At 40.9% G+C, this 26,928-nt stretch overlaps 1 protein-coding gene across 22 annotated transcripts in view; it reads right to left on the bottom strand.

Annotated features, from left to right (window-relative positions):
* The window catches only part of ATXN7 (ataxin 7), a 147,809-nt gene that overhangs the window by 18,664 nt on the left and 102,217 nt on the right, over positions 1-26,928 (bottom strand). For 21 of the 22 annotated variants that reach the window (XR_010132851.1, XR_010132853.1, XR_010132852.1 and 18 more), the window contains 6 exons: positions 13,446-13,698; positions 11,175-11,434; positions 10,593-10,675; positions 5,265-5,530; positions 3,216-3,414; positions 2,731-2,852 (listed from right to left, as the gene is read on the bottom strand). Coding sequence is in view for 17 of the 22 variants with exons in the window: in XM_063703881.1 (XP_063559951.1) it covers positions 2,731-2,852; positions 3,216-3,414; positions 5,265-5,530; positions 10,593-10,675; positions 11,175-11,434; positions 13,446-13,698 (1,183 nt within the window). In the remaining 5 variants the exon portion in view is untranslated. Of the gene's footprint in view, positions 1-2,730; positions 2,853-3,215; positions 3,415-5,264; positions 5,531-10,592; positions 10,676-11,174; positions 11,435-13,445; positions 13,699-25,649; positions 25,779-26,928 lie in introns of those variants that run through there. The other variant, XM_004035848.5, reaches the window with a different exon arrangement.

The following is a 26,928-nucleotide window of genomic DNA, read 5'->3' as shown; positions in this document are numbered from 1 at the left end:
GTAGAGATACATAAAAAATAATAAAAATGTCTGGGGGGGCTGGGTGGAAAACAAGCATGTAGGAGACAGAGGAGGACTCAGGGTTTTCAATGTATGCCTCTTTATACTCGTTTTTCCTTTTTTTTTTTTTTTTTTTGAGACGGAGTCTCGCTCTGTCACCCAGGCTGGAGTGCAGTGGCGCGATCTCGGCTCACTGCAAGCTCTGCCTCCCGGGTTCACGCCATTCTCCTGCCTCAACCTTGTTTTTCCTTTTTTAAGCCCAGTGATTGTATTACCATTTCAAAAAGTAAAAAAAAAAAAAAAAAAAAAAAAATACACCAACAAAAATCTTTGAAAACCATCCCAGCCCCTTCTTAGGGAATATGGGATACTGGTCCCAAATCAACAGAGGACAAGCAGTTCACAGAAATCATAGAAGGCGGGCAGTGGCCTTTCAGGTTATGGCCATGCTGCAGAGAAAGTGCTGGTCTAATTTCACCACTGGCCTGAGACTCCACAAACTGAAGTTTACTCATTTCATACTCAATTCCCACCTCACTTACCTTCAATTTTACCACAATAACCCTGTAAGGAAGGATTTTGGGCTGAGCCAGTAGGGTGGGACCTGGATCACTTTGAAAGTTTCCTTGAGGGCTTCAAAGATGCCAGGTGAGAATAGTTCTCTGGATGAGAAGTGCTGAGCTCCCCAGAGAAAATCTCAGGGGCTGCCTGAAAAGGCCGCCAGCACTCTTATGTTGGGAGGCAACATGCACCAAGTTCCCATCTGCCCCAAGCCTGTGTGCCAGCTCATTACTGAGTAACACGTCCCTTGTTGCTGTAGACTTTTTAAAAACCAATGGTCATGCTAATGGAAAGGGTTGGTTTCCTTCTCCCCGGAAGCAAGTAGGCAGCCTTCAGACAGAACAGAGTAGACAGCAGAGTCGACCTTATGATCCTGCTTTTTAAAAAGTTCACATCAAGAGAAAAGTCTCACTATACAAGCCACTAGGAACTGAAACTATCTTTGCCCAAACTGTTGGTCATGAGCCACATACCAACATAATGTGGATAAAACATTCAGAAATCCATTCTAAACTCTTAGGAGTACATTAAACCCATAGTTTCACAAGCTCAGTGTGCTTTCCAAGTCCCAATGGGTAGTCTGAAGAAATATGAAGTTGAGATTTCATGTATCTTAGGGAGTTCTGGTGTGGAAAAACCCCTGCAGAACCCCCAAAACCAGTCCCCTGATTCTGTGTTTAGCCAGGGACAATGTTCCTTCATAAAGAAGAACCTCTTATCCAGCAAGAACCAGAAAGAAATATGAAAAAGAAAAGCAGAGTAACAGTGCTCTGGATCTGGTGTTCTAAGGAAACGGATGTAAGTCCTGCTAATGATCATGGAGATGGTTCTTTGGGTTGCAGAAAATCCAAGGCCTCCAAACAGCGTCTGACTTTATTAGGAAACCAAGGCAGGGAGTCAAATGAATGTACTGGCAGAGTCCATTTAAGGAGGCACTAGTAAATAATGCCCAAACAGAGGATCTGGGATGGCCTGGGGATTACTGGACAGTCACTTTAGCAAAGCTTACTATTCACCAAAGTCACTCCCACCAAATACTAGTTCTCCAAGATGTTCCCCTAAAAAAGGTTCCGAGGTGAAAAGAGCTTGGGACATGTTCCACATTATACATGACATGACATTCCCTGCTTCAAGAGTTACAAAGCACAGTGCCCATTAAGGCTCTGACAAGTTCTGCAGTAAATAACAGAATCTTTTTTTTTTTTTTTTTTTTTTTTTACAGTAAAGGCTGAGTTAAACCTTTCTGGCCATGGAACTCTTCTTCCACTTAAAATCCTGTTTGGGAAGCATTAGGTACATAATGTCACACAAGGTGTCTTAAATTGCAAACTGGAGCACATGGCTCCTCTACCTAAAACCTTCAACACTGAAACAATTTCAGTGTTACCTGGCCCCTGCTGGTTTCTTGGACCTCATCTTGTACTGTGCTCAATTTGTTGCTATCTCTTCAACAAGCTGTCTTTTCTGACTCAAGACCTTGACACAGCTGCTTCCTTCTGCCCAGAACCCACTCCTCCCTACTGTCCCAGTGACTGCTGTTTCTCATCCATCCTTCTCAGTTCAAGGACTGCCTCTTTCTTCAGAGAGGCTTTCCCTGAATCCCTCTGGCCTCTATATTTTCAGCTCTTTACTTGAAAACATGTTACCTCTAGGTTCAATTCCTGGCCCTACCACTAACTTGCTGCACGACACTGTATCTCAGTTTTGTCATCTATTAAAAAAACAAAACAAAACAAAAAAACAGGGGTGGGGGGAGGGTATAATCATGGTCACCTGACAGAGAATTGTGAATGTTAAGTATATTTAAGTTGTTTGGTGTATAGTTGGCTCTCACTAAGTCTTGGTGATTGTTATTGTTTCCATTCTGTCACTTAGGACAAGCTATCATCTCCTTATTCTTCTGTAGACTAGTTTTTTTCTCCCCTTACCCAATCCCAACTAGACTGTGAGCTCCATACATGTGGGAGTCCTTCTGCTTTGAACGCCAGCACCCAGAACAATATGTAGTTGTGGGGTAAATTAATGAATGAATGACAAGGCACCTTCTCAGGGCCAAAGGCCAGTTTTGTTTAGATAAGCATATCTTCATAACATCAGTCTCACAGGAAATAAAAGACAATGCAGCACTGTGTAAAGTCAGCTCCTCTCCCAAGAACAACAGGCACTCACTTCCATAGCTGTGCATTCAGATGCTTCTCCACCATGAGGTTGAGGGCGCAGCGAAGTCGATTCCACCTGGAGTCAAACACGTAATAGCCTCTTCCAATCTGCCGGCTCCCAAATGTGCAAAACTGCAAGAGAAAACATAGCCGCATGCTTGCTGACTCCCACACTGGCATGCCCAGTCAGGGTTCTAGCTCCTTCAGGAAAGGAGCTAATCAGGAAAGACAGAACTGCCTCTGAGTACCGGAGGCTGTGAAGCATGAGAGTGACAATGCCTAGCCCTGAGTGTCACGAAAGAGAAAGGGAAAAAAGTACGAGATGTCCCCCGTACAGAGTGTGTGCTGCCTCTGGGGCACCCTGTTTTGAACTTCTCTCACACCTTGACCGCGTCCCACATATACAGGCATGCCAAGATCCCTGGCGCGCCCCCCTGCAGTGCCCTGTCCATGCTGTGTGGGGAGGGTCAACGCGGGGGTGGACGTGGAACTTACAGATGCTGGCTGAGGATGATGACCTGAATAATGACAGTCCAGTTTTTCAACAGACTCTTCTTTGTCATCGCCTTCGCCCTCCTCACTGGATAACCGAGAAGCTGGCTCAGTGGCAGGCAGGGGAGGGTGTGGAGATTCATGGACTGGAGGAGGGTCAATGGGGGCACTCCCACCTTGCTGAGCAGGGCAGCCTGGAGGCCTTGGTGAGTAGAAAGTGCAGCACGGATCAGATCACACACCTGGGAATCAGCCACCTTAACTGAGATACAACAGTGTGTCCAAAACAACCTAGCAGAGGCCTGGGTTCCACCTCTAGCACTGGGGGAAAACAGATGCTGATCCAGGTGGCTTGGGAGTAAAGGAACCTCTCTCCTGAACTGCAGGATGTTAAGTTCAGCTGTTTGCCAGACACAATCAAGGTAACTTAGAACGAATCCTTTCTATTGTCATTTGGGTGGTTCAGATCCCTCTTCTATTCTCCCCCAAAGAAGGGGAAATACATGTGGAATTTAACAGAATTCTTTGATTCCTCTTCAAATTTCAACTGGATTTGGTTTACTAACACAATAAATGAAACATAGTCGTCCCTCGGCATCCATGGGGAATTGAGGCCAGGACCTCCTGGGGATAGCAAAATCTGCAAATCCACAAATGTACAAAGTGGCCTGATATAAAATGGTGTAGTATTTGCATATAACCTATGTGCATCCTCCCGTATACTTTAAATAATCTCTAGATTATTTTAGTACCTAATACAATGTAAATGCTATGTAATGTATTGTTTAGGGAATACTGAGACAAGAAAAAAAAAAAGCCTATACATGTTCAGTACGACACAACTTTTCTTTCCCCAAATAGTTTCAATCTGCAATTGGTTTAAACCACGGATGTGAAACCCATGGATACAGAGGGCTGACTGTAATTCACAAAATGCTCTAAGATAACCTAGGAGAGACAGGAGGTGATACAAGAATAAGGTAGGTATTACCACTTTATGTGGATAGCCTACAGCCTCTTACTCAAGGGCAGTAATGTATTTTTCCTACACCTATAATGGCCTCTGGAATTAAGCTTACATTTTTCTAGATGCAAAAACTTCAATGAGAAGATGACCAAAGAAAGGACTTGGGGAGGAATCTCTGGCCAGGTCCTGACCACACTCTGAGGAGCCTCCTCTGATGGCTCCTCCAGCATACTGCACAGAAACCACAAAGCTCACGTTGGGACAGGCTCTAACAGACACCTGGGTTTCCATGAGGGAGACGCTTCCACCTTTATGCAACCATTTTAAAGATCAGACATGTGAGGGTGAAATGGTAAGCAACAGCAGCCGAGGACTGGCACATTCCTCAGCAGAAGCTCTTGCTCCCAGTAAATGAACGGCCAACACTGAAGCCCCTCTTTCTCTATGCCTTTCTCTTTCCCTTCCCTCTGGAAACTAGGTACAGTCTTTACTTCAACTTGGTTCAGTATGTAAGCACAAACACACACATATTCCACCATCACTGTCTCTGAGGTATGTGTATAAGTTCTCATTAAAACACTCTGATCCACTGTTTACTCTGCTACTAAAATGCTAATACATGCTTGGGCCAAAGCCCCAAATGAATGAATGAAAACACATTGATAAACGGATGCTGTAAAAACTCAGGCTAAACGGCTTGTCCCTAGCAAGAATTCCCACTGCTATATAAAGACAAATGAAAGGGAAACTGCTGCCAAAGCCATGTGAAGAGTTCCTGTCACTAACCCGCAGGAAGGACCCAATTTCTGCCTGCTCAACAGAGTTGAGACACTTGATGTTCAGCAAGTATAGAGCAGATAACTCTAGCTTTACTTTGCTGCTTGCATTTACAACCAAGAGGAGCCCTGGTTGAAAGTTACTGAACTCAACCTTTTCTTTTTTTTTTCATAGTAAAACTCCTTAAAAAACTATCTCCACAGTGAGCCTGAGATATGTTTCTTAACATCATGACCATACTGAAATTTTACAGTATCTGCAAGTCTCATCTCTGAAGGTGGGAGGAAGAGTTGGAGGGCTTGGCTTACCTTGGAAGACTGGGGGTGTGAGGTTTAGGTTTACTAGCTACAAAAGGCTTTGATTCGGAAGGAATCACTCCGTGAGGGTTTTGGTGCGGCTCCTGTGACGTTCTAGGAGGGGCGGGATGCGGGTCCCTGAGAGGCTGCGGTGGTTGCTGAGAGTCCGGATGGCGAATCAATTCCTTTTCCCTGGTTTTGTTTTTGTGCTCGGCTAATAACACATCAAATCGTTTTCTTCTACCCTGGACAGCCCTGCGCTGGGTTAAGGAATGTGTCTGTGGACCAAAAAAATACAGAAACTGAGGAATCTCAATAATTTTTGGTCTGCCTTATATCCCAAAACACCACTCCCAATAAATAAGCAATCTAGACCATAAGCATAGTGAAAGGCTACTCAGCATTTGATAAGCTAAAAACCTTAAGAGCCCATTAGAGCCCATTATTTTCTCCCTAGCTAGACTAGAAGCATACATTCTAGGCTCTAAATGCAGAAGAATCTGGAAATGTTATTTCCATCAGAAGAAAAAAGATATGTCAGCGGTGGCACCTGGTATGTAACTAAGTGCAACCATTAGTGCTATGTAACAAATACTCATGTTTTGTGACACAACAGCAATTTGGTTTTGGGGGCTCTTATCGACTCCATCAGAAAAACCCTCTTTGGACCATTTAAAATTTTGAATGTTAATGTAAAGGGAAGAAACAATCATTCCATAAAACATGTATCAGAAAGTGTTCTTTTAGTAACTTCCACAGAATAAAAATTAAACACAATTGCGTCTCTCTATTCCAATGAAAATGCCATGCAAAAATAGAAAGTGGCCCAAAGCATTCTGCAGACAGACTGCCACAGTCAAGGAGCACTGGACAGAAGATGAGGCTGAGAAGAAATGCTATGAACAGGAAGGGAGACAAAGTAATCCCTATAGATAGACACTGGCTATGGAAATTAAGGAAATGGGATGGACAACACCCCTGGGTCTTCAGACAATGTCTAATTTCAGAATCAAGAAATGGATACACAGAGGAAAAAGAAAAGTCAAATTATGGCAGTGTTTGTCTTAAGGCAACCAATACACACACCTGTGGTTGAAGCAAATCTTATAAGAAAATGTGTCTGTAGTCCAAACGCATTTCATAGTTACTGGCATTAAAACAAAACAAAACAAATAAGCCTAATACTATTGCTAACAGAAGATAAAGTTGAATGTACAAGTGTGAACTGGTCAGAGTTGGGCAAATCTTATTGGCAGCTGAGTCCAATCACTCAAGTTAAACCTGACCATTCCATACTGCTGAGATCTCAGTCTGTAAAAATGCAAGGAGATGCTAATCCTGAGGAGTGGATGAGTTTACATGAGCTACAGTGGCCCCTAATCACATATCCATAAACATACATGAATTCACCCACGTTTCCTTCTTTTATATTACAAAATACTGTAAATGTGTGTGTGCATGCCCCTACACATAATACAAATGTACTGGCATAGTTGGTACAACTTTAGGGACTTAAAAAGGGAATTATGCTTCTAACTACCATTTTCGGTTGAATAACACAACCCACCTCCTTACGAGACACAGTGCAAACTATGTCTACCTAAATAATCTAACCTGGCACAGACAAATGTGTTTAGCTTTTTACATTTTTACTTGATTTTCTTTAATATGGAAAATATCCGTAAGAAAGTAACCTAAAGTCCAGGAACTTTGTTTTGTTTGTGTTGTAGCAGCATCTAGAAGAGCACCTGACACTCAAATGCTTCGAACAAAAAGTTTATAAAAATAATGGCCCTCCAACGTGTGTTGAAAGAACAAATGAACATATAATATTACTGGTCCACCTGCCTGTCTCTCCAAGCAGATGTATAAACCTCTCCTCAGCTTGAATGTTCCCGGTGCCTAGCACAGTACAGCCAAATGAAGAAAGCAGGCAAATACATTTTCCCAGCTCAGTTTGAAGCCTAAGTAGGGTTTCCACTGAGCTGTGAAGAACATTCCAAACAGAAATCCGACAGGGGTTGCCCAAGGCTCACAGGATAAAGACTGACTGCATAACTAGGCTCTGGAACCCTGCACACTCTAAGACCCTTGCTTACTGCTCCCTGCTCCTTTGGTCCCGCGTACCTCTTCTTCCCTCTTTCTGTTCAGCCACCTGGCTGGCTTTAAGGTTCTAAGGAATTTGCTCTGCCCCTGTCACAGAGCCTTCACACATATTGTTTCCTCCACCTCTCCTACCTCTCCCATCCCCCTCAAGCCCAGATAAATCATCATATTGATTTCAGCCCAATGTTCCTATGGCAAGAAAGCCTTCCCTGGAAAAACTTCATTTTTGCAGGCTTTCATAATGTAGTCCTCTCATCTTTTTATCTCATCAGTGGTAATTTTACAGTTATTTTGGTGATTAATACTCTCCATCTCTTTCATTAGACTGTAAGCGCCACAAGCATAGGGAACACGTGGTTATTGTGCTAAACCCTTTATTCCCTGCGACCTAGAACGAGTGAGGCCTGTGCTCACAGATGTATGTAATAAAAAGTTCTACAATGAGTGAATGGACAAAGGCTACACGAGTCACAAATCTCTCTGCGTGGAAGGCACAGAGGACTTTCGACGGGATATTAGATAGATGAAGAAGTGAGGAGGGGCAGTGAGGATGGGAGACAGACAACAGAGAATGAGTAATGGGAATGAACAGCAGCAAATCCCCTGATGGTGAAGAGAACAGATAACGTTCTAAGTCTAAGACAGAAGAGACCTGGCAGCAACTTGGGAAACACTCAGGGTAGGGACATGCACGCATGTTTCGCCCTACCGAGCTTAACAGATTCAGACCAAAGTGAAGGCAAGGAAAAGGAAAAGAACTGACAAAACAATGAAAAAAAGTCAAGTCATCCTGTAAAAGGGCAGGCCTGGTGGATGCTGCATTTTCTGCCAGTTCTATGCTGATCTCATGACAAGCTGGGTCTCAAGACTTATTAATGCAATGACAGGCTTAGCCCAATGCCACGGAGAGTAATGACACCCTTAAAGAAGGACAAGGGGAGCATATATCATTTGAAAAGGAAGATGTGAGAAAAATGCAGACCCATTCAAAGTCACTCCACCTAGCAATAAAGGCACAGGAAGAATGCTAGTCAAGCTCCTTGAAGATTTTGAGTTGAAAAAAAACTTTTGGCAACCTCACTTCTGGGTAGTTATCCAAAATAACTGAAATCAGAATCTCAAAGAGCTATTAGAACTCCTATGTTCACTGAAGTATTATTTACAATAGACAAGATGTAGAAACAATATAAATGTCTGTCAACAGGTGACTGGATGAAGACAACATAGTATGAGACAACATAGTATATACATACACTGGAATACTATTCAGCCCTTAAAAAGAAGGAAATTCTGCAATATGCTACAGCAAGTATGAGGTAAGCTTGAGGACATTATACTAAGATAAATAACCCAGTCACATAACGACTAAACGCCGCATGATTCCACTTATATGAGATCTATAATCAAACTCACAGAATCAACGACTAGAGTGGTGGCTGTCAGCGGCTGAAGGGAGAGCGAAATAAGGAGTTACTAATCAATGAGCATAAAGTTTCAGTTATAGCAAGATGAACAAGTTCTAGACATCTGCTGTATAATATTCTTTCACAGTCAACAATACTGTCTTGCACACTTAAAGGTGTGGTTCCCTGCCACGCTTTGTAAACGACTGAAAAAGAACATCTTGGGTTTGAAAAAATCAAACCTCATTGCCCACAGGTACTGTATTACTGAGAAATCCATGTTACTGAGAGTCAGGTAGGCAGGAAGAGCACAGAAGGAGAATGGCAAGTTGTGATCATGATGTGGACAGGGCTGAGGCATGCTTTCACACATTCTCTTAGGGACAGCTGAAACTGACATAATTCTACAGAACTCAGGTGGCTATCTTCATACACCACCACCAATACACCACTGTGTGTCCAATTAGTACCCTATACAAAAAAGAAGCAGTTTGTTTTATGAGAGTTTTTAACCTAGAAATCCAAGGATGGGCTTGGGGTGGGGGTGTCCATTAATCCAAGATAGAAAAATTCAGAATGTGTATGTGTATGCACTATTTTATTCTCGGAAGATGGACCATGGTTTTTTTTTTTTTTTAAAATGAGATATTTAAAGGTACTCTTGACCAACCCTTTTCCCCAAAAAGGTTCTGAACCACTGTTGTAAGACAAAATCTATATACTAAAATTAAATTAGAAGCTTAAAGTAAGAACCACTTAAAAATTTCCCACTCCAGAAGATTGTAACATGCCTCCACTGGCTGGGGCATGGGGCAGGGCCTGAAGTCCTTTATTCAAATACACTTTAATAAAATTTAAAGTAAAACACTAACAATTTTATTAATTTTTAGAAGAAAATGCTAACTTTTATCATTTTTACTCCCTCCCTCTAAGGTTTTAAAATTACATACTTCAAAGCAGTGACTCTGAATGCTTCTTGAACCTATCTGGGGGGTAGCTGGGGACACCCTCCAGAGAAATGCACATCAACACACAAGCTCATTTATGTAGAGGTGTTCACTGATGACCTGAAGCCACCCCACATCAATAACCCATACTTTTCAGCAAATATACCTTATTAGCATACTGGCATTTTAAAAGAAGGAAGACCCCAGAGCAAAAAGGAAGACCATTACATTTTCTTAGCTTGTATATAAATTATTAATATATTTTATCTAGTTTTTTTTTTTCTCTTAAAAGAGATGGGTCTCGTAATGTTGTCCAGGCTGGACTCAAACTCCTAGGCTCAAGCAATCCTTCTGCCTCAGCCTCCCCACTAGCTGGGACTTGCAGGCATGCCTGGCTTGCAGTATTTTTTTTTTTAAACTAGAAAACAGGGCTATTTCAAAATCACAGATTTTTTAAAAAGTGGTTCTTTAAAATTTAAGACCATGGGTGACACATTTTTTAAATGTTCATACACACGCAAAGGAAATTTCCAGACTTGCTTTAAGCCAGTATAATTTAAATCACAGTCAAGGGTAGCCTATATGGAAATATTAAAAGTTTTTAAAAATAACAGACTGACTGGGAGAGAACACTATTCCTGTGGATACAACACTGCTCATTAGAAACAAAACCTCTGTCAAGATTATAATTTACAACAACGCACTTCACATTTTGTCAATCTGAGGCTTTCTTCAACAGAATCAAGTTATTCCTTCACCTACACAATTCACAACAATCCACAGAGCATCTTCTCTGGGTTAGAGAGACTGTGGGAGCAGTGTGGTACATCCCAGTCACCCATGTTTATCAGGATAGTCGGCTTGACTTTCAGGAGTCCACCTACCTTGCATGTCAAAGACCGGGTGCAGGGCTTCTTGGTGTCGAGATCAATAACCCCACAGTGGATGTCAGGATCAAACTCTCTTTCTGTCAAAAGAACACAGGCATTACATGTGGCCTGACAAACTCTCCTTCATGTATTTTTTAAGCAAGAAAATAGAAGAAATCAACAGTTAGATAAATTATAGCTGGAATAAAAGCCACATTATCAATAAAATAAAAAATATACAACGTGTGAGTGCTGCAACAAAGCAGCAACGTCACTAAGACAGGGGGTGACTACTGCCATCAGATGACAGAAAAGATATTGTTTAAGCCTGTATTACTTCCTTCAGAAATACACCACTAGAAAGCTACTTTTACATGACACACACACACACACACACACACACACACACACACACACACTCATGCTCTTTAAAACCCAAGAGTGAAGAGAACAAACATATTAACTAAGGAACTTCCTCCTAAAGCTGAAGTTGACCAGTTTTAAAAATAGGAATTCTAGATTGCAGTTGATTTGCTCCCCACGAATGCCCATTTAATATATAGAGAAGCATTATGAAGAAAGAAAATTTGAAGTTACCTGATAATCTCTTATTTAAAAATTTCCTATTATTGGAATTGTCTTCAGGTTTCTTTTCCAGAGTGGGCGGTGCAGGAAGCCCTTTGCCATTCAGAATCTGTCCAGGTGAAGGCAAGGTTGGCTTTGGTATTGAGGGGCAGTTAAGGCCAGGCTTGACTAAGGAACTCACAGTAGCAGGACAGGTTGGCCCCACCGCAGATTTCAGTAGTGTGCCATCCACTTTCGGATGAATCTTTTCCACTTTCACAGAGGGTGTCATGCTGTCATAGAAGGAAGTCAGAAAACCAGTGCCTGAGTGCCTCAGCAGCCCCCAGGTGAATGGTGAGCCAGAGGGATGAGGGTAGAGCCTGGGCCTACCCAAGCGCTGCACAGGGCCAGCCTCTTGGAAGGCTCCTTATGAATTTTGTTAGTAAGGTTCATACTAATTAAGTCTATAAGCCCTTCTGGTGAGGCAAAACCCTCAGTGGACCATCAAATTTGCCTGGTCTTTCATCATTTCAAAAAATTTTACACATGAGGCAATGGGAAACTTAGACCTGATACCCAATGCAATGCAATTTCTATAAGAAGCAAAACATGAGAAGGTCTAAAGAAACAAAGACTATTTGCAGAATCCTTGGAGAATATCTTTTGAGGACTGCCATTTGTAAGAAAGGATTCATCAAAACAAAGTAAACTTCTGAGTGAGCAAATATTTCCAATAAATGTCACTAAAGACTTATGAGAACTCAAACATGCTTAATAACATATCTCCAAGAAGAGGTTCTTTGCTTCTGTCAATAAGGGAGACTAGTGTTTAATAAATATATGTTGTGTCACTAAAGTGGTAATTCTCCAGTCCTTGAAAAATGTTTCTATGACAGGAGCTTAGGGAATACCTGTGCCATTAACAAAGATATGAATCTTGGAATCTTACTATCATTTTGCTTGGTAAAACTGAAAATACTGGTAGGAAGCTAACAACTGGCCTGGTTCCTATCTAAAGGCCTAGCTCTAGGTAAAGAAGATTTGAATCAATGAGGTTGTATAAACTTTGTTCAGTGGAGTCAGTGCTCTAACAGCTGTTAAGCTGGCCAGTGACTTACACACTACACTGGCACCGTTTTTGGCTTTCAGACTGCTCCCGGAACAAAAACCAAGCTTGCTGTACTGTACTTCTGACAGAAGAACAGGGGCTGGGGGCTTAGCAACCAGGACAAACAGCCCCAAACAATTGTACCTGGAATAGCCTGACAGCAGTAGAGAGACTGCAAGATGTCACATCCTCTCCCAGCTGGCAAGGTCCTTATGCAGCAGCAGGTGCTGGACCCTACCCTGAGATTAACCAGGTTACCAGATCTTGGACCTACGATGTGTGCTATACCCTCCAAAAGCAGGCTGGCCCAAGAAAAGCCATCCGTCACCAGGCTGAGGGATGCCATGACAAGGCGAAGTATGTTCCTATTGGAGTGCATGGCTGCTCCCTCACGTGACCTCAAGAAACCTGTCAATCTACTGAGTGACCACGGAAACTTGCCAAAGCCATGCCTGGCAGGTGTGAACTTCCTTCAGTCTTCCCTCACCACTGCTGTGATGTGAACCTAAGGCTGAAGGGAGGAAGCACTGCTTCCCTATTTGCTCCGTAGACCCCCAAAAATTCTACAGCAGCATCTGGCAACCTCTGCATCTTTTTATCACTACTATTATCCACAGCAGCAGTAGCAGGACTGCCAGTATCCATTTGTTAACCGTCCCCTATGGCCAGACACTATGCCAGGTGCTAGACATATATTAACTAAAATATTCTCAATAACCCAGCATAGTGGCTGTTATTCTTAGAGCGAAACAGTGCCTTGCCCAAACCCCTACAGCTAAGAAGTGACAGAAATGGTACACAAATCCTGGCCTATGTGACTTGAGGCCTTCTTGGACAAAACTCCCCCACCTCACAAAGCTTCCTTCTCCTCATCTGGAAAACGAGGATAGTAACAGTACCTATTCCATAGGGTTGTTGTGATAAGTGACATAGTACACACATAGAGTTAGGTTTCAGTAGCTAGCACACAAGAATGGATCAATAAATATTAGTAACCTTATTATCACTGCTATTACTACTCTGAAAAGTTTCTTATGACATGATAGGGAAACATCAAGAAACAATACAACATACATTTGAATTCTTCCCCAAGTAGACTCTCTTTTATATTACTCACAGGCACTCTCACATGCCACTAGTGTACACAGTTCCATTTCCAGCAGGTAAGCTTTAAAAGCCCTCTTGGCCATACTCACATTCTACCATGGGGAACTCTACTTTGCTGAATGGTATGCATTGGCCTGGTGTTCCCCCTGAGCTGCAGTTTCTCTTTGGGTGATTTCAACAACTTGGAACTTGATGAGGATGCGCTAAGAACACCTCCACTGGAAGAACGATTGCTTCCACTTGCACTGCCTCCTTTGCTTTTGGACAGAGAAGGGAAGAAGGAAAATACTGAAGTGGGAGGAACGGCCAAAGGCGGCTTGCTGGATGAGCTATGTCTTCTTTCTGAAAACGAAAACAAAGAAAAAAAGACATCATGTTTTAGGGAAATCTCAAATGTAATTCTGGAAGAATTCCCTGAAATCAATATATTCAGGTTAAAACACGTATCGTTAAGTGAAGGTATGTTAAACTCAGCAGCCTTCAGAAATGGCTCATCTAGGCCCCACAGACTTACTTAGCATTCTAGGAACAGGTCCTTCTGTTTCTGAAGTATCTCAGCATAAAGAGTTTTATCACATACACCCATCAGGAAATTAGACAACCATCGTAAACATGAGAATATTGCCTTTTGGGTTTTGTGTGCTAAAAATGAACCTCATTGGCTCCAACTTGCATTAAGAGAGAGGAAAATTATTCATTCATCTGCAGAGCTCTGCTAAATGACACTGCAAGCAATTCTTTCTTCCTTTCTAACACAGCACCTCTCTGATTTTCAAAATAGCAAAATCTTAAGAAACAAGTTGTACCTTCTTTTTTTTCCCTGTCACTACCCACCAGCATATGACACCAAATAAGAATGTTTCTAGGGTTATCTTATCGTTCCCTAAGAATCTGTGCTGAAATTTTCCAGTGAATCATTTCACTTCCCACCCCTCCTTTTTTAATAATCTCACTTGACTACAGATGGCATAGCTCCGGTTCACACCGCTAAGATGCCAAAGGCGCAAGACAAAAATACCACAAATAGCTACGCCTGTTTTTTAAACCAGGAAGTAATTCATGGTTAAGTATAGACTACAAAGGTTTAGCTGAAAATAAATCTATCCACTGGAGAATCAGGTTTTCTTAGAGTAAGGTAATCCATACTAATATAAATCAAGAGCTGTTGAAGAATGTTACCATCAGAAACAAGTAAATTATTTGGTAACTTTATCCGCTTGAGTACCTTAGTGGCTGCCTTTAATTAATTAATTTAAAATTACACATTTGCTTAACTCTAAGTTTTAAAATGTATGTGATCCAACATTGGCTTATCACAACACAGGAGCTATATAAGTATTTAAAACATTAAGCACATGATGATCAATGACCACAAGTAAGACTTCAATGGTTTATTTCCAAAGATCTTCTTATAGCAGTCCTGAGCTTCTTGGTAAACTGTGGTGACTTATTCCTGGAAGGGCATTACTTCAATGATGGCTTATAAAGTACTTAACTGTGTGTTCCACATCAGGACAAAATTATTATCCTAGCTATCTACAGACAAAATTCAAACTTCTATTCTCCAACTCAACTACACAAAGGCTACAATCAAGTTAGGAAGGTTAAATTGATAGTGATTTATAAGTGCCTTTTGCTTTTTGTTCACCCCAAAATGAAAGCTGTGTATAAGGAAGAAAAAACTAAAATAAATTCAGTTCGGCAGTTTTCCAAATTTGGCATCTGAAGATGTTTTTAAATTTAGTTTTTCTCTCTTTTATGATCCCAAACACTCTGAACATACTTTTAAGCATCAGCACTTGTCAGCCAGGATTGTAAACACGTGTTTGCAGTTTTGTCACCTGCCTTAGACGATACAGCTTCTGTGGGCCATGTCTCCATTGTCTTTCTCTGTAAGGCATGGGACAGAGGTCTTCAATTAACTTCTGCATGACTAGTAAAGCTTTTCTTGTGAAAAGGAGTGATTTTGGAAGGCCCTAGACCAGTGGCTGTCAACCTTGGCTACCCACTGGAATAACATAAGGAGCTTTAAAAACACTGATGCATAGGTCCCCCCCTCAGAGACTGAGTTAATTCGTTTGGGGTGTGGACTAGGCATCCAGATTTTTGACAAGTTTCCCTGTCTGATTCTACTGTGCAGCCACGGTTGAGACACTACAGTAGACCAGGCTAATGCCTCAAGAACCATTAACCACAGCTGAGTAAGTTATCATGTGCATGGCACTGAGAATACTGCCTGCTACAAGGCACTAAAGGGTTTGTCAAATGAAGCTCACCACTACTACTTGTCTTGAATTAGTGTTTTCCAAATTTTCATCAACTGCAAACTATTTTCATCGTTCTTACCAAAGCTACATAAAATACTATTTTTTTAAACTCAACATTTTAATTTACATTATCTATTCTATCATCTCTTCCTCCTTACTCTAATACTAGCCAGTCTCTCATGGGGACATCATTGGTATTTCGGACAGGACAATTCTTCATACAGGATTTCAGGATGGTTAGCATTCCTACTCTCCTACTGCTTCTTCACCAGTAGTGCCCGTCTGCCAAAGACAACCTGAAACCACCCCCTAATCCATTTCCAGATGGGCCCCAGAGTGAAGCAGGGCACCTCTACCCTCAGATGAGACAGATTTTTTTTCCAAAACAACAGTATCTGTGAAACAGTAAGTTCAATAAGCTTATTATATAAACTGAACATTAAAATATTCATCCATGTTTATCTACAAAAATCACCTTGTGTACCCCCTGAAACAGTGCACTAAAGGAATAGCATGTCTGTGATATGAAGAAGACAGAGAAAACCCTCAACTAGAACTTTGACTTTTAAGAAGTACACTCTAGGTATCAGAATTCTCAAGCAGGTGTCTCAGAGCAAATGTGTGATGTATTTTCTTTGAAGATCAAATGATTACATAAAATTCTCAGTCGAATTAAATACCCTCAGTTCTGCTATGAAGCTTGTTTTGAGAATGCAAATGCATTCCAAAGCCACCGATATACTAAGAAACAATTTGAACATACTGAAATTTTGCATTCGCTTTTTCATGATTTTTGTCCGTAAGAAATACCAGGTGAACACAGAAAACTATACCTGGCTGAAATGAGCCACGTAGGAAAACACAAAATGCACACCCCCTCAAACTTCCACCATCTACCTCAGTTCACCACCATGGGTGTTATTAACCACACCCAAACACAGCTGATGCTACAATTTTTCATCCAATTTCAGATAACCTCCTTCCATCACTTCACAGTCAAGCTGCAACCCTTCCCACGCCTTCCACAAGCAAATGCCAGGTCTTTTCAAGGTAACTGCCATGTTTATTCTAGTATTTATGTATTTTTTTTACCATTTAACATTTGTAAGACTGTGCTACCCCTTTCATTAGGTTCCTATGTTTTTCTGTGTGTGTCACTGATGAGGTCTTTGAGTGTTGTGCCATAACCCTGTTTTCCCAATAAGCCTCATGTGGTTTTTGTTGCGTAATTTTGCATTGTGCAGTAATTTTTTAGGAATGCATGTTGTGTTATAGCAGAACTGACTGTAACTTTAAGCTTGTCCTTTCAATTTTCTATTCCCATCATTGTCCATCCTCCCCCTGTTTTCTTTGGTTAAAATCTTCTTTTCTTGCCTATTAACTCTTAATATGGAATTCCACTAGAAAAATCAAGGTTCAAAGCTTCTTAAGTTAAAAGTCTGCTGATGTATCGATAATATTTCCAAAAAAGTCTATTTTCTACTTCAATAACAATAAAAACTATTTAAAAACTAAGAATGACAATCTATCATGTGAATTTTTCATTCACTAAAACTTGAAACAGATTGTGTGTGTGTAGTATGTGTAAGTAACTGAGATTCTGGCTGAAAAGTGCCAGCTCAAATTCTTGTCATGCTACTGAATTATCATGGACTGGTAACTTACTCTGTGAAAAGGACAGCATCTGGCTTTCCCCCCACAAGAAAGCAAGAAGGAAAAACCAAATTTAATTGTAGTTGAGTTGGACTCCCCTTATCCTTTCACTGTGAGTTCTTATTTTTCATAGGATTTTAAACTGGGCATCTAGCTCTAAAAAAGTGTTTGCTCCCAGATCAGAAGAGAAGTGGGCAAATTATAGGTGGGGTTAGGGACCCTATATTAAGTGGACAAAGTGGTGGCCAGATGCTGAGCACAACTGCAATGTGGTCTGCTGAGGAGTCCAAGTTGAGTTTTCAAAGCGCTCCTCTCTCCAGGACCTGGCACCAGCCCAGAGAAAGCACACTCTGTCCCTGAATGAGGAGGGCATGATGAATGGCTCCAGCAAGGGAGAGACAGGCCGACTGACAGACAAGTACAGACACAAGAAAAGAGCAGAGACAAAGAAAGACAAACATGCCTAAGTGTGTATGTGTGTGTTGTGCTGGGGAGAAGAGAGGGAGACAGAGCTTCATGGGGCTCTTTCCCCTTGTGGCTTCAGTACGTCACATGGCAAGGACAGGATATTAGTAGTGGTGTAGGAGGGTGGACAGCTCTCTATAGGTCTTCCAAAATAGAATGCAACCAATACTAAGCTTATAATTCTGAATTCACGCTGAGATTTTTTTTAAATTATAAGTATTAACACCCAGGTACACACCAAAAAGGAGTTCAAAGCAAATAATTAGATCTTTTTATATCATAAATATTGCTTTGAAAAACAACTAAAAATAATTTACAATGAGCAACTGTCAAAATTAGGGCACAAATCTAAAAAGCAGTCAAAACAAAATGTAACTCCAAATGCTAACATTCATACTCAAAAATAATCTAGAAGGATATATGTCAAGCTTTTTAAAAAGTGGTTATTCCCGGGATTATGGCTCTATTTTTTAAAACATTTGTGTATTGTTTTTCTATAATGAATATAGTTTACTCGGTTATCAAATACATACTTCTAAAGAAGAAAAATTTGGTGTTCTGGTTTCAATTTTACACATGCCAAAATAAAGCAAGGCATACTATCATTCCTGAGCATAGTATCAATTTGTCCCATTCTCAACGGGTATCATGCAAGTGGCTAACTACTAAGAAACCCCCACAGAACCTGAATTAAATATCTTCAGTTCTGCTATAAAGCTTGTTTTGAGAATGCAAATGCATTCCAAAGCCACCGATATACTAAGAAACAATTCGAACATGTTGAAATTTTGCATTCACTTTTTCATGATTTTTGTCTGTAAGAAATACTAGGTGAACACAGAAAACTGTAACTGGCTGAAATGAGCCATGTGGGAAGATTCAAAATGTACACCCTCAAACTTCTACCATCTACCTCAGTTCACCACCACGTGTGTTATTAACCACACCCAAACACATCTGATGCTACAATTTTTCATTCAATTTCAGATAACCTCCTTCCACCATCTCATGGTAACTCACAAGCTGCAACCCTTCCCATACCCTTTATTCAGGGCTCTTTTCTTATATCTTATTAAACATTTTACTAATCTTTTATAATCCAAACAACTGGCTGATGAGAAATCTCACCTTCAAGAACAACAACATCAACAACAGCTGCTACTGTGTACTGTGTAGAAACCACATGCCAGGCACCATGCTACGGGATTTACATGGATTATCTCATTCAATCCTGACCATCTTTCTAACAAAGTAGATACTATTATTAACCTCACTTTCCAGATGAGGAAGCCAAGGCTTTTAAAGGACTCAAGTCAGTTGTCCAACATCACATGGTTACTTAAGAGGCAAAGATGGGTGCAATCCCAGGCAGGCTGACTCCAGCACCTAGGTGAAAGCACAAGGCAACTTGCCTGCTCTGAAATGGCATTATTAGCAAGTCATAATACATGATGGAGGGGCAGGGATAAAGGTGAGGGCTGGGGCATAAATCAGTAAGAAGCCCATCTTCCCTAAGTGCTGGGCAAAATCAGGTTGTTAGTGTACAAGTCTGCATAGGCTGAACATTTGTCATCGATGACAGTTTTTTGGTATATTTCAGGGTGGGATCCAGAATATGTTTAAAGGAAATCCAGATTGTTTTCGATTTCATCTTTCCATTTTGGAAGCTGCTAAGCTAAAAATCAGCTATGGGTGTGTCAGCCAGTGTAGCAATTCCCTGCTTGGAGGGTCTTAAAGCATCCAAGATGGTTTTGATAGAGGCAGACAAATGCCTAGAAAGACAGGGGAGGGTCTCCGACGAAACCCCACCTCCAAGTCGAAGACAGTTTAAAGCCTGAAAACCAAGCTACAAGTTAAATCCTAGGACTGGATTAAGAATTCGTCTTCCCGTTTGGGATGCTTTCCTCTAATTGGTCCCCACCCTTCACCTATTTTTATATATACCTACCCTTTCCAAATTGGTTTTTCTACACTGTCATGCCCACCTTTTGAGTTGTGCCTTCCCTTTAAACTTTTTTGCATACTCACAAACCAATCAGCAGGCACTCCCCATTCTGAGTCCATAAAGGGCCCCAGAACCAGCCACATGGGGGAATTATTCCCCTCTCCCTGAATCCTCTCTCTGCTTTAAAGCCGTTTTCATTGCTCAATAAAATTCTTCTCCACTCTTCTCACCCTCCAATGTTCCACGTATCCTCATTCTTCTTGGGTGCAATTCAAGAGCTCAGGAACTGCCAAACGCAGGTACAACCTTAACACAGGCAAGCTGCGGCACACCCAGCGTGGCCGAGGGAGGCCCAAGCAGGGCATATCACTGGCCGGGCATCCCTGGTTTGAAGAGTGACCAAGAAGAAAAATCCTGCATCAGTTTGAAGAGTGAACTGTGACAGAATGTGCCAACTGGGGCTGTCTTTATAGCTTGGCTAAAAAGAATCAACTTACACAGTTTCCAGGTGAGGATGCTCTACAAAAGACCATCAGCAAACACCTGCTCAATAGGGTAAGGCTGGACCCACCAACCAATACACAACACAATATGCATGCTTCCAGTCACTCTCAGGTTGTTTATGGTCACCTTCCCAGCAGAGGCTCAGGACAGTTGGGCACCGTCTTGATATGTATGGGTTGAGTAATCAGCCTGAATAGAATCCAAATCAAATAAAAACACTTTTTAAAAGATTACCTGAAAAGGGCAAGAACTTTAGAGTCAGGGATATGTGGGTTCATATCCTTGCTCTGCCAGTTACTAATTGGGTGACCCTGGGCAACCAGCTCACTCCATCCTCGTTGGCAGTGTCTTCAATTGCCAAGCCTACTTTGCAGGGCTGCTGTGGATTAAATGATAAAGAGTTGCAAAGCCTGCAGCACAGAGCCTACTATGGACCAAGTACTGGGAACACATCAGCACATAAGACAGAGGCCCCCTGTTAGCTTGGCTGATGCCAGCTACAAGCTTGTTTATTTAGACAGAAAAGTACTCACAAATAACACCTCCTGACTTCTAAAGGAGGTAGAAATCACTTAAGAACAAACCAAACCCTCTTTACTGTAAGTTATCTTCTCCAGTGTGATAAGGATTTAGTATACATATTTTTACATGCCATTTCAGGAAGATATCAACCTCTTCTAAGATAGGAGCTCAGGGGAGCAACTTTAAGAATTCATTTAAAAATCAGCAAATCCACACCAAACAAAAAGAACATTCATTCAAGCTAAAGTTATTTTACAAACAAAAGGTTGGCTCATTTTCCTCACAGAACTCAGAAGACACGCAGGAAGAACTGCAAGTAGAATAAAATGAAGATCAAGTCTCAAATTCAGTTTACAGATCCAAAGGTGGAAATTTTGGGCAGATTTTCTAAGTAAAACCCACATATTTTTCTTTAAATGAAACTCACTCACACTTTCAGATAGACTCAGTTAAGGTTAAACAGAGTGTGCACTCTGCATGGATGGGCCTTATGAGAAATACCAATGCATGCTTCAAGGAATGCATGACTTCATGCCTTCTGACAGCTCCATTCCACAAACATCCCATAATGACGCCCATTTAAAGCAAGGACTTTCAATAATGAAGGTTATACATGGCTATAAAATGTAAAACATAGGTAAACATGCACACAGTCTTTGGCCAGTCACAGTAAGTAACAACGCATGTATCAAAAGCTCAGTTTAAAAACTTCAGGTCATTCATTAAGCTGTCCCTTCACAAAATTATTTATTGTTTATTTTTATGTCCAGGTTGAAAAATAACTGCAGCTTGCCATTATACAGCTCCCAATTAATCCAAACTGTCATACTCCATTTCCAGGCCACCAAACACAACTCGTGAGGTGTCAATTGGCATCATCTGTCTTTCACAAGGATTATAACTCCTTAAGAAAACATCCAAGAGCAGGACCTGAGGCAAACTAGAAATAAAGACTGCATTTAAAAAAAAAAAAACCAAAAACAAAAACAAAAAAAACTCAGCACTTTTTTCTTACACATCTACTTTGCTCCAGACTAGTGTTTTCCCTAAACTTTTGTTATTCACAACTAAACCATATTTTGGATCCTTTTCCAAATCTGCACAATATCTAGACCATTATTTACTTAATATATTTTTTAAAATTCAGTGGCTGACTAAGGACTAATTTAGCATTATCCTAAGCAATAATATCTCTGAAAGAATGACTTTGTATTTGATGTAGGAGTTTTTTATATATACATGTATATATTTTTTCTCACGAATATTAAAAAATATTTGGCATACCATTGAAAATCACACCATAGACTACACATGAACATCAAGCATTTAATATTTCCTCACTACTTTCACTGTTGTCAACTTTTCCCTCTAAATTTTCTTATTCTTCTTAAAAGCACTCACATGTGGCCTGACAAGCAAACATGGTCCTACTCCATCCACTCTTTGTAGTCCCAGGTCCTTTTTATTCCTAAATCTGCTTTATCTTTGATCCAATTTCTTTATGTTCCCCAGGCACTTGATGAAACTATTCCAGAGAGAGCTGAGTGTAGTCTAATTGCTTAAAAGGAAGCAAGTCGGTGGGACTGTCCCTGGAACATTCAAATCTCAAGTTGGGGAATTCAGAACTGACCTCTGACATGCAGTGCCTCAAAGGACAATTAGCCAAAATTGGGGCTGGGAGGCAACTCCAGAGCATGCTTAGGTGGGTTACAAATGGCACTGGAAAACACTGAGAAAGAAAAAGTCCTTGCCACAAAGCACTCGGCATCATTTCCACTAGAGAGATTTAACTGAAAAGGATGATTTCAACACTGGCTGCCCTAACAAATTAGTCTCCAACTGCTACCTCTGCCAAATGCATCTCTCCTCCCCCTAATGCGGAGGTGCTTTTAAATTAAAACATAAGGGGAAAGTGCAGAAAAGAGAGTCATTTATAGCACTTGGGCCACTTGAAACAACTTTTCACCAAAGGTCCTAATCAAATTATCAAGCTCTTGAAGTCAGCGCTTCATGACATAAATAAAGGCCCCACTAAAGTATTCGGGTCTCCTGGCATTTCCACGTCTCTGGGCAGAGCGCGCACTGCAGCATACCCATTCACACTGGCTGCATGAAAGAGAACAGATCACAAAGGGCAGATTACAAGGGAGAACGACTCCACTCCAGTGGGGGAAGGGACAGGCGTGAATGGATTGTAAATAATGTTGCTAAGAAAGAAGCAGAAATATGGCAATCTCAAATAATCCTCTTGCCAGGAATTCTTCCAAAGAGGACTGTTCTTTCTGAACTCTGCTTTCAAGTATGTGAGAAATATGAAAAACTTATTGAATATCTGGGGGATACTCCTTCCCTGCCTAACTTGTTGCTTTTTGCAAACATTTGTAAAAGGGCTTTAAAAAAATCCAAATATTTTATTGAAAAATACGGGATAGGGAAAAAGAGGAGGTACAGAATGTTAACAACAGTTGATCACCTCAGCTATGAGTATAACACCCTTTTTTTTTTTGTCTTTCATAAAACAGCTTGTCTTACGTAAAACTGAGTGGTCTGAGTGATCAGTTCAGTTCCTGAAGGACGCCCTTTTTATGCTCCTGCAACCCTGTTCAAGGTGCAGACTTTTGACCAGAGGATTATCATCCTCTCTAACACATGCATACACACAACACTTAGGGAAAGTACATTTTGGGAAAAGGATGCTGTTGCTTTTGAGTGTTAACACAACCATCCAACTGTTTACGCCACCTCTGTGATCTTTATGTCACTGTTTCTGACTACAGATACCACACAATGAATGACATGCTGGCTGACACTTCTACTTTGCTAACAGCCATAAGGACTTCTCTCTGTTATCCTCAGAGAGCACGGTGTTACCCAAATGATGCTGACAGAGTACAGCAATAAATCACCCTGGCCGATTTATTTGACCTCACTATCTGAGTGATGCACATCATTTTGTAAAATTTCACTCCCCTTTCTCCCTCTTACACCATCATTCACTTGAACTGTTTCTATACCTCAGGTATACAGGTGAGAAGAAAAGAGAGAGCCAAAACGAAAATCCACCAGTCTCTAGCTACTTTTGATTCAATCCTCTATGTGTTAGGGAAAAGAACACCTTAGAATTTTAGCAATTTATCTTTATAAGGATAGCCTTCCAATTTGTTATACTATCTGTAGTTCAAGCATCAAACATACTCAGTCTTTACACAAGCATCTCTATAGTCTCAATTTGGTCTAGGTCACTGTTTTCCCAAATGAAACATATGGGCTATTACCAAAATGCTAAAAGACAATTAAAAAAACAAAACAGAACTATGCCGTTAACCACTCCAATCCAATTTTTACAAAAACACAAAAAGAGAGAGAATAAAAGGAACCTGGTAAAACTCAATTTAGAGGAGCTGCCTTGTTTTTGTTTGGTTGTTTCTGTTTTGTCTTTTAAAATAGAAATTTCTGTGTAGGAATCCCAACAGGGAGCATCATCTTCCCAGTCCAACAAACAAGAGCAACTCTGCAAGGTACAACGAAATGACAAAACTATCTGCTGAAAAGTGCTACGCTGAGCCAGTCACAATCCTTATTGCTATTTTCCACTAGTTTTATATCCTTTTTATATCACCTTATTCTGGGTGGGGGAGGGCAGAATACCTGAAGACCAGAACATGGAAATAAGAAAAACCTCACATTTTGAACACAGCCTTACAGATTCCTTCATTATACATTCTTTTAATAAGGAATGAGTGATTAATTACCCAGGAATGCCAATGTTTTCAATGAGTCTGCAACACACATTTATTTTTTCTGAAGAGAGAAACAGTATCTGCTCCACCTGCACGCCAGGGCTGTCAACTAATAAAACATCAGAAGTGACATGCAAAAACGAAAGCAGAAACAGTGAACCTAAAACTGTCTGACAAGAGTTTTCAGAAAAATCAATTATAGAGTATCAACAGCAATTTGATTAAAGGTTTAAGATCTTTTCGTATTTAAAGTCCTACAACTGGGGAGCTCAATTTCAACCTCAATTAAAACCTTCCGGTCAAGCTCATTATTACACAAGGCATGAAATCTGAATCCCCTGAAAACTAAAGAACTCAACTGACACCTCACTTCCCGCATGAAGACAGAAGGTCTGAGACAGGTAAGGTAATATTGAGACCAGCCTCCACACATCCACCCAAGAATCAGCTTAGCTCTGCTGGCTACCTTAATAACACAACTGAAAAAAATCATCTTTTCTGGCAGTCAGTCCATAATTAAATTTTTATACACTCAATTTAAGTTACTGAATGACTTCCCAGGGTTACTGTTTGTATTTTGAAGTTGTTCTTCCTCTTGACGCAGTGTTCTGTTTGAAACTTTGCTGTGGAATTGAAGTATCTGACAAAACAGCTTTCAAACACATTCTACAGGAAACACTGCAAACTGCCTGTCATGAAACCTCACTTACCACAAGTAAGATAAAAAACAAACAGTTAAAGCGTGTTACAACGTTCCTCCATTTTTAGAGAGAGACGTAACCAATACTCTCTCTGTTTTGAGATATGGGAACTGTTTGGTGCAAACCTCACCATTTTGTTGGAGTTAATAACAAACTCGGCTCCTGTCTGCATCTGAACTTTGGCCAGATCACTCAAATGACATTTCAGAATGGCTTCTGTGGACAGCTTGCAGCAGCTAATCCCTGTGGCTGCGATTACCCACGCTGATCCCCTAGCTCTGCAGGCTCCCTCCCTCCACTACTTGAGCAGCGGAACCCTCCGGGCCTGCTGGCAGGGCAAGACAAATGCCAGGAGGAAAGAGGCCTGCATAAACTCTTCCCAAATCTGCTTGGTTCTATGTAAGGTTAGCAAAGACCTACCCCACCGTCCACAGGCTCATCCAGAGCTGGGCCCTGAGCCAAGCCCAGCCTCTGAAAACTGCCTCAGAAAACTTACCCAGTGGAGCTTTCAGCTCCTGCGCAGAAGGGCTGCTTTGGAGAGGCGTCTTGCTACCTTCCATTCACAGAATTTGGTTGTGCTTCATTGCACACTTGCTACTGCAGGCTTGCATCATGATTTGGGTCTGCCCACCAACTCCAAATATGCTCCATGTTTGGGCTTATGTAACATTTGCTACTACTGTAAAAAGCACTTGAATTACAAAGGTCCTGGCAGATCAACAGAAAACAGGGGGTGGAGTCTAATTTCATCTAATATGGTCATACAAGGCGTCCTGGCTGGTGTAAATTAATCTTTCTATTTGAAAGGCAACTTGTCAAAACTGGGGAAGATGGAATTTATAAGTTTAACCTGCTAAAAAGCAAATTACTTATATTTTGTGAATTTTTTTTCTGAATACCTTTAAACTGACAAAGCTACTACCAGGTATATTACAAAACTTACATGATTTATTTAAAAACCTACATTTTAAGTCTCGGTAGACCTAAAGGTCTTAAAGTTAAACATTTCTATAAAATACCTGCAGCATTTTTCCAGGTTTTATTTCCCCTATACTATCTATAGTTGCTAAGCTTTTCAAAAAAAGTTTATTATTCCTAAGCATACTTTTCCTTCCTAAATCTAGTAAAAAAATATCTGAACCCACTTTCTGTGCATATTTGTAAAATATGTATAATTTCATATCCACGTTTGTCCAGTTTGTTGTTCAATCACTGGAGGACTGACTAAAGCTTTCATACTTTTAAATCCAAGAATTTCTCTCACTGAGTGCCCCCTTGAAAACAGTGTCTTCCTGGCCTGTTTCCCTATCATCCCTATCACACTCCCTCTCTCTGGCCAATCAACAAATCTACTGTCAAATGACACAGAATGGGGTGTAATGGCTCACACCTGTAATCCCAACTACCTGGGAGGGTGAGGCAAGAGTCCAGGAGTTTGAGGCTGCAGTAAGCTATGACTGTGCCACCACACTCCAGCCCAGGTGACAGAGTTCTAATAAAAACAAAACAACAACAAAAAATCCCCACAAGTGACATGGAAAAAACTGCCAAGTGATCTGAGTTTTATGATAATAATGACTTAGATACCTGATAGTTCAAAATGAACTCTTTTAAATGTCAAAAGAAGCAGCAAAAGATTCTTCTACAGAATCCTATCACCCCATACAGAATATTTGGCAAAAGTCATGAATTACATATGTGGAAATGATTTAGCCTGAAAGGTGCGGGGAAGAGTTCTGAGAGAGGCATGAAAACGGCTTCTATTAGACCAAATT

Source organism: Gorilla gorilla, chromosome 2, assembly GCF_029281585.2.
Source record: "Gorilla gorilla gorilla isolate KB3781 chromosome 2, NHGRI_mGorGor1-v2.1_pri, whole genome shotgun sequence".
Classification (NCBI taxonomy): domain Eukaryota; kingdom Metazoa; phylum Chordata; class Mammalia; order Primates; family Hominidae; genus Gorilla; species Gorilla gorilla.
Note: the sequence above shows the minus strand (reverse complement) of the source record. Positions and strands in the feature narration are given on the sequence as shown.